General features: G+C 40.9%; 1 protein-coding gene across 5 annotated transcripts in view; it reads left to right on the top strand.

The window, feature by feature from the left end:
* Positions 1 to 8,160, top strand: part of USP15 (ubiquitin specific peptidase 15) — a 54,198-nt gene that overhangs the window by 36,539 nt on the left and 9,499 nt on the right. For all 5 annotated transcript variants that reach the window (XM_083699061.1, XM_083699059.1, XM_083699058.1 and 2 more), the window contains 8 exons: positions 205 to 349; positions 755 to 928; positions 1,379 to 1,537; positions 3,301 to 3,525; positions 5,483 to 5,566; positions 5,660 to 5,754; positions 6,239 to 6,430; positions 7,996 to 8,111. In XM_083699061.1, the coding sequence (XP_083555187.1) occupies positions 205 to 349; positions 755 to 928; positions 1,379 to 1,537; positions 3,301 to 3,525; positions 5,483 to 5,566; positions 5,660 to 5,754; positions 6,239 to 6,430; positions 7,996 to 8,111 (1,190 nt within the window). The remainder of the gene's footprint in view (positions 1 to 204; positions 350 to 754; positions 929 to 1,378; positions 1,538 to 3,300; positions 3,526 to 5,482; positions 5,567 to 5,659; positions 5,755 to 6,238; positions 6,431 to 7,995; positions 8,112 to 8,160) is intronic.

Here is an 8,160-nt window from a genome sequence, read left to right as displayed (position 1 = left end):
AAGAGGTTAAGTGGTGGAAGCACTTAAGGGCCTTTTCTAACTGAGTTTCAAGTACAGAATTGACATTCTTCAACTACACAAACAGTACTTACTTAATCTAGAAAGCCATTTATTTGTATTTTACTATGTAAATGTACAATTATACATATACATCGCAGCTACAGATTATGCAATTACATTGTGAACTGTTCTGTTTTCTTCCAGTGTGAAAAACTCAAATTATTGCCTCCCCTCATACACTGCTTATAAGAATTATGACTACTCAGAGCCAGGAAGGCACAATGAACAGCCTGGCCTCTGTGGCCTAAGTAACTTGGGAAATACATGTTTCATGAACTCGGCAATTCAGGTAGATGTTTCAGTGTGCTTATTAGGTTGGAAAGGGTTTTTAAATGATAAAAAAAGAGTTGCTGGTAGAATAATATCAAAAACCCAAAGTTGAATTTATATAGGTAAATGCCATGTTTCCAATTCTATTGTTGTGCATTCTTTAAACCCTTTTATACAGAATGGCTATTGGCAGACAAAAACATAGCTGGAATCCTGCTAAATTTATTTAGTTATATGAGCAATGATAAACTATAGGCTTTGGAAAACCAGTCGCCTCGTTAAGCTTACATAATATTTTTGTAGTGCTATGTGACTAGTGTGAAAAAGAAATGGGGACTTGATAGGAAACCATAAAAACCGAGGTTGGAATTAAATGGCTAGGCCTGTCTTGTATATATAGTATTTCATTTACATTTGTTTACAGTGTCTGAGCAACACCCCTCCACTCACAGAATACTTCCTCAATGATAAGTATCAAGAAGAGCTGAATTTTGACAATCCTTTAGGAATGCGGGGTGAAATTGCAAAATCTTATGCAGAACTCATTAAACAGATGTGGTCAGGAAAATACAGTTATGTCACTCCAAGAGCATTTAAGGTAAGAAGTAGGTCCTGGTATGTTCAGATTTGTGTTTATAGATGGTATATGACTTTGCAATAGAGTGTTAAAAAGTGGAAATGTATTAATTGAATGTTTTATTTATTATTATTTTTTAAAAGAATCAATGGACACTGAAATACATTTAAAATGTTTTAATTCTGTTGTTGCCCTCGTGTCTTTCTCTAGACACTTATATCTAGCCATAATAATTTCTGTCCTATCTGTAGCTCAGATGGTAGAGATGAGACTCTTAATCTCAGAGGGGAAATAATTCCTATAGTCAACAGCAATCCCCTTTCCTTGCCCCCAAGTCCTACTGCACACTACTTCAATAGTGTATTTTAAGAAACTATGCGAGAGAGAATATATTTTTACCATCTGTTCTTAAAGCTCAGTTACATCATGTCAAGTGCCACCAGCATAGTAATCTTGTGGTGTTATCTCTAGACACAGGTAGGACGATTCGCACCACAGTTTTCTGGATATCAGCAACAAGATTGCCAAGAACTTCTAGCCTTTCTTCTTGACGGCCTACATGAAGACTTGAATCGTATTAGGAAAAAGCCTTATATTCAATTAAAAGATGCTGATGGTAGGCCTGATAAGGTAAATGTTGATTTCATTGCAATATATTTAGAATATTAATCCAAAAGTATATAAAATTATATTATCAACCCATAAGCAGCTGAAATTTGGAATAGAACTCAAAGAGGCATACAGTGGTACCTCAGGTTACATACGCTTCAGGTTACATATGCTTCAGATTAAAGACTCCGCTAACCCAGAAATAGTACCTCAGGTTAAGAACTTTGCTTCAGGATGAGAACAGAAATCGTGCTCCGGCGGCGCAGTAGCAACAGGAGACCCCATTAGCTAAAGTGGTGCTTCAGGTTAAGAACAGTTTCAGGTTAAGAACGGACCTCCGGAACGAATTAAGTACTTAACCCGAGGTACCACTGTACTATATTGCTGTCACCAAACTCAGACAATTACTTAAACTCTCTTGTTAAAGAACAAGCAAGCTGTGAACTCCACAAAGGAGTGCTTGCCAGTACAGTTGTACCTTGGTTTTAGAACAGAACGTGTTCCGGAAGTCTGTCCGACTTCCAAAACATTTGGAACCAAGGCGCAACTTCCAATTGGCTGCAGAAGCGTTCTGCAGCCAGTTGGAAGCCGCGCCGGATGTTCGGCTTCCAAGGCAAAGTTCACAAACTGGAACACCTACTTCTGGGTTTGCGATGTTTGAGTTCCGAGTTGTTCGTGAACTAAGCTGTTCGAAAACCAAGGTATGACTGCAGATGAATTTAACCAAGAGAGTAGAAATTGAAACCTATAGGTTAGTGGCAGGCTGCTTGGGGGGGCATTAAGTTACAGTGGTGCCTCGGTTTACGAACTTACTTCATTCCAGAGGTCTGTTGTTAACCCAAAACCGTTCTTAACCTGAGGAGCGTTTTCGCTAATGGGGCCTGCTGCTGCGCCGCCGGCGCGCGATTTCCATTCTCATCCTGAGGCAAAGTTCTCAACCCGAGGTACTACTTCTGGGTGAGCGGAGTTTGTAACCCGAAGCGTTTGTAACCCGAGGTACCACTGTATTTCGAAAAGGCTAATTCCATTTAAAATATTTGGTAGTTTTATTACTGTAATAGAAATCTTAGCCAAGGCCCTAGTTTCCACTGATACTTGAAGACTTTCCTTTCAATACCTATACATTCCTATACAGGAAATTGCTTACTTAAAGCATTTGTGCCCCGCTCCCAGAGCGACTTAGAGACAAATAAAAAAGGTGCTATGGTCATGATGACTATAGAACCTCCAGAACCAAAGGCAGTATTCCTCTGAATACCAGTTGCTTGTGGATCATGAATCAGTGGTATTGTTTCGCTAGTCTCATGTCCTGTTTGGGGGGCGGGGGGGTGGGGCTTTCCAAGGGTATCTGGTTGACTACTATGAGAACTGAATGCTAGATAAGATAGCAGTATCTCTTACATTCTTAGTAGTATTAGAGTGGCTTTAATATAGAAGAGAGACACAATCTAAGTCTGGGTTACTCTGCAGCTGTTTTATTTCCTTGAGACTTTTCTGTATGAAAAATATTTGGACATTTCTCATAATAAAAACTCCAGATAATTGGGAGGTGGTAAATGCCATATCCCAGCTTTCTGCTAACTTGAGGAAGCCCTACCATTCTTGCCTTTCATGGTGTTTTCTAATGCCCTTTGCTTAAAATAACTTGGCCCTTCTAATTCATGTGGTCCCTGTTGGTTGGTGCTAATCATTACACACTCATGCCCTGTTCAATACATTCAAGTGTTATAAAACCGTTCATGGGGGGCAAAAATACATTATTTCAAACATTTGCTTTTACTTAGGTGGTTGCTGAAGAAGCTTGGGAGAACCATTTGAAGAGAAACGATTCCATCATTGTAGATATATTCCACGGACTTTTTAAATCAACCCTAGTTTGTCCAGAATGTGCTAAGATCTCCGTAACATTTGACCCCTTTTGTTACTTGACTCTTCCACTACCCATGAAAAAAGAACGCACTTTGGAAGTTTATTTAGTTAGAATGGATCCGCTTGCCAAACCTATGCAGGTGAGAAGTATAGTATTTACGCATGTTCTGACTTTCATGGTCTACTAGGGAATAAATTGTAATTTGCTTCTTTCAGGTGAATTAAATATACCTGCCTTATGTAACCGTTCCATGTTCCTCTTGGTAGACATGTGTACTCTGTCTGTACTATCTTGAATAGCAGCAGAGTTCATGAAGCCCTTGCAAGCAATGTTTGACCAATATTTTGTTTCTTTGCTTTTAGTGTTTAAATTGTTCTAACTTTATTCTCTAATCCCTGGCATTTTGTGTCATTGGGTTTCTGTTTTGAAGTTGTGTACTAATTATAGTTGCACATTACAGAAAAAAATCTTTCAGCTGATAAAGGAAATTATATGTCTGCTTATATTATGAAAAAGAACAGAAGAAATGTAGCAGGTGTTCTGAGTCAGGCCACTTTTGATTATTGTTAGGGTCCAGTCAATTCTTGTGTTGATCGTAGTCCGTGTTAGAAACTGAGATACAGAAGCTAGGTGCTAAATGGCACCTTAAATGGTTATGGGTGCAAAAATGGAACGTCTAGGCACACTTTTCTTTATAACTATAATACAAAGCTGAAAATATTATGTTCATTTTTCACATGGTCTAGTCTTTCTCATGCCCACCCCCGTAATATTCTTAAGACGGTCTCTTCTCCAGTCTTCAGAGAGTAGCTGGAAGTGCGGAGGCAGAAAGAGGTCCTCCTTTCCTTCCACTTCACAGTTTTAATCTGAAATCTTAGGCCCAGAGCTCAGAAATGGCTTGTGCTAATGAAATTCCCTGTTGCAAAATGCGCCTAGAGCAATGGGAGTTTCGAACACTGATCGTAGTTGTTCAGTGTGTATGTATCTCAAACCTGCATCGTTTGCCTGCTTAAAAAAATTCTGCTGCCATAGTCACCAAATACAACCATTATAAATAGTGCAAGCTAAGTGCGTGTGTGTTTATTTTCTACATTGATGAATATCTGCTTTTGTTCATTAAACTGACTTGTTTGACATATAATTTCTCAATTAGGCAGAATTTATAAATAGACACACAACGAGGCTGGATGCATAAACACAAGCAATAAAAAAGGGTGTGTGGGGAATCGCCAGGTGATCTAGTAGATGATAGCACTTGTCTATAAGTAAAAACTACAACGAAGAAAGATGGTAATGCTTTACTGCAGCCTGGAAAGGAGCTGGGTGTGTTTGGAAGGCAAGAAAGAAAATGCAAGTTGGAAGATGACAGCTTTGAGATGGGACATGGCCTGCTCCTTACATCCGAAATGCAACGTTACAGTTGTCCCCTGCAACACGCACACAAGCTATCAGAGATTGGTGTCCTAGGCTTCTGGGTGACCCTCACCTCAATATGTCAAAGCCAACTGAGCTCATAGGCTATGAAAATGTATTTTTAAGGGGAAATAATGTGGTGATTTAGAGCAGATCAGCTATCATTTCTTGCTATATGAAGACCTTAGTTGCACCAAGTGCTAGATCACTGGAAAGGTGGAAATTATTTTGGAATCTCTGGTTTTCCACAGTAGAAAACTGAGTTTGGCTTAACCAATAATCTTCAAAAATTTGAATATTAAAAAGAAAGTAAAAATGCACTAAATGCACTTGGCATTTAGCACGGATACCTCTTAGTTTGGCTAAATATAGGTTTGCCTGCTTAATCTGTGGTTGCTCAGTAACCGATTGTTCATGAGATCCTAGGAAATTTCCTCACTAGTTGAACCATTTGGTTCTAATCAAAATTCTTTCCCTTTCCATGTGTGGAATTAGACTCTTTGAAATTTGAATATAAACGTCAGCTTTATTTATACTGGCAAAACTCAGCTAGATACGTTTCTTAGGGCACTCTTCCTTCTCATAGCCAATCTCATAGTCACATCAATGTATAAAGTTGGAAGTTATATTAAGCTGCCTTTCCGCTTTCTTATTAATGACACTCTTTGTATTTTATTTTTTAGTATAAAGTAGTAGTTCCAAAAATTGGAAATATACAGGATCTCTGCACAGCATTGTCAACTTTGTCTGGGGTGGCTGCAGATAAGGTATGATGCTGAATGGACAGTTGTAGATCATGTTTAATGTTGTCTGACTTCCTAAGCAAATTCAAGTGATAATGTATTCTATTTCTTTTTTAGATGATAGTTACTGATATATACAATCATAGGTTCCATAGGATATTTGCAATGGATGAAAATCTGAGTAGTATTATGGAGCGTGATGACATTTATGTGTAAGTAGAAAACAAACTTAATCTAAACGGTATTCCGTTTGTCATGAATTTCATGTGGTTTCGTCTACTAAATAATAATAATGATAATAATTTATTATTTATACCCCACCCATCTGGCTGAGTTTCCCCAGCCACTCTGGGTGGTTTCTAATCAAGTGTTAAAAACAATACAGCATTAGATATTAAAAACTTCCCTAAACAGGGCTGCCTTCAGATGTCTTTTAAAGATAAGATAGTTGTTTATTTCCTTGACATCTGAAGGGAGGGCGTTCCACAGAGCGGGCGCCACTACTGAGAAGGCCCTCTGTCTGGTTCCCTGTAACCTCACTTCTCGCAATGAGGGAACTGCCAGAAGGCCCTCGGCATTGGATCTCAGTGTCCGGACTGAACGATGGGGGTGAAGATGCTCCTTCATTGACTGCTTGGCAAAATTGTGTGATTTATGGCACTATGTTTAATTGTGTGGGTCTGTATTCTGCCTTAGATTTGAAATTGGCATCAACAGAACTGAAGATACGGAGCAAATTGTAATTCCAGTTTGTTTGAGGGAGAAATTTCGGCACAGCGGTTACAGCCACCACAGTGGTTCCACACATTTTGGTCAGCCTTTCCTTATAGCAGTGCCTAGAAACAATACTGAAGATAAGCTGTACAATCTTCTGCTTTTGAGAATGTGGTAAGCGTACAAGAGAAATGCTGGGAATGCACTCCTACTTGCACTAAGAATGTATGTCACATATTTGGACATTGCTAGCCTAGACCCTGCGGGGACGCAGGTGGCGCTGTGGGTTAAAGCCTCAGTGCCTAGGACTTGCCGATCGAAAGGTCGGCGGTTCGAATCCCTGCGGCGGGGTGCGCTCCCGCTGCTCGGTCCCAGCGCCTGCCAACCTAGCAGTTCGAAAGCACCCTCGGGTGCAAGTAGATAAATAGGGACCGCTTACCAGCGGGAAGGTAAACGGCGTTTCCGTGTGCGGCTCTGGCTCGCCAGAGCAGCAATGTCACACTGGCCACGTGACCCGGAAGTGTCTCCGGACAGCGCTGGCCCCTGGCCTCTTGAGTGAGATGGGCGCACAACCCCAGAGTCTGGCAAGACTGGCCCGTACGGGCAGGGGTACCTTTACCTTTACCTTTAGCCTAGACCCCATGAAGGAAATGGAGGGCTGTGTTAGGTCACCTGGATGCCAGAACAATGCTAATGTTAGCAGGGATGATCACAATTGAAAAAGACCTTTGATCCTCCCTGTTTACCATTCATTACACTCCTGATACGTTAGAGGGGGCAGGGAGGGATAACAAAAAACAGTAAAGAAGTAAATAGTCTGAGCATATGCAGATTCACTTTAATCCAATCTCCATGATGGCTTAAGGAGGTTGCTTCTAGTAAAAGGTAAAGGTAAAGGTACCCCTGCCCGTACGGGCCAGTCTTGACAGACTCTGGGGTTGTGCGCCCATCTCACTCAAGAGGCCAGGGGCAGCGCTGTCCGGAGACACTTCCGGGTCACATGGACAGCGTGACAAAGCTGCATCTGGCGAGCCAGAGCCGCACATGGAAACGCCGTTTACCTTCCCGCTGGTAAGCGGTCCCTATTTATCTACTTGCACCCGGAGGTGCTTTCGAACTGCTAGGTTGGCAGGCGCTGGGACCGAGCAGCGGGAGCGCACCCCGCCGCAGGGATTCGAACCGCCGACCTTTCGATCGGCAAGTCCTAGGCGCTGAGGCTTTAACCCACAGCGCCACCTGCGTCCCTAGTGCTTCTCTGCTAAACCTGTTTACTTTTGAATAAGCATCATTTTGTTGCAGACAATGATATATTTTAAACGTAAAAACAATAAAAGGGGCATCTATAATTATGTACGCTGTTTGAATTGTTTTAGATGGGGTCCTAGGCTTTGTAGCCCTGGACTTTGGCCATAGTTGCACAACCATTAGTGTCACAATTGTGCCTGATCCATTTTATTTATTTTTCCTTGCAAATACACTAACGAGTTAGAATAAATGTAAAATGTTTCAGAAGGATAGCTTGGTATATAGTAAACTCTTGTGCTTCTACAGTAATTGTTCTCTTACACAGTTTCATGGAAGAGGAGCACTGCTCACATTGAGGATGGGAGGAAAGTTATATTGTGCATCACCTTGTTTTGTTTTGTCTTAAGATGTTTCACTATTTGTTACTTGGGAAAATGCTGAAACTTTTTTTAAGATTTTTTTTTTTAAGTTGTGTAACAATTGATGTGTTCCAGCCGATACGTGAAAACTTCTACTGAAACAGAAGACACCGAAGCATCCTTGCAGTGCTGCAAGGACAATGGTATCAATGGTAATGGCCCAAATGGAATTCATGAAGAAGGATCCCCAAGTAAGACCTGAATTATCAATAGCTGCCTAAAACTTTGGTTCAGTTTAGA

This window comes from Podarcis gaigeae (genome assembly GCF_964106915.1).
Source record: "Podarcis gaigeae genome assembly, chromosome: 10".
Classification (NCBI taxonomy): Eukaryota; Metazoa; Chordata; class Lepidosauria; order Squamata; family Lacertidae; genus Podarcis; species Podarcis gaigeae.
This window is presented reverse-complemented; position numbering and strand designations above follow the sequence as displayed.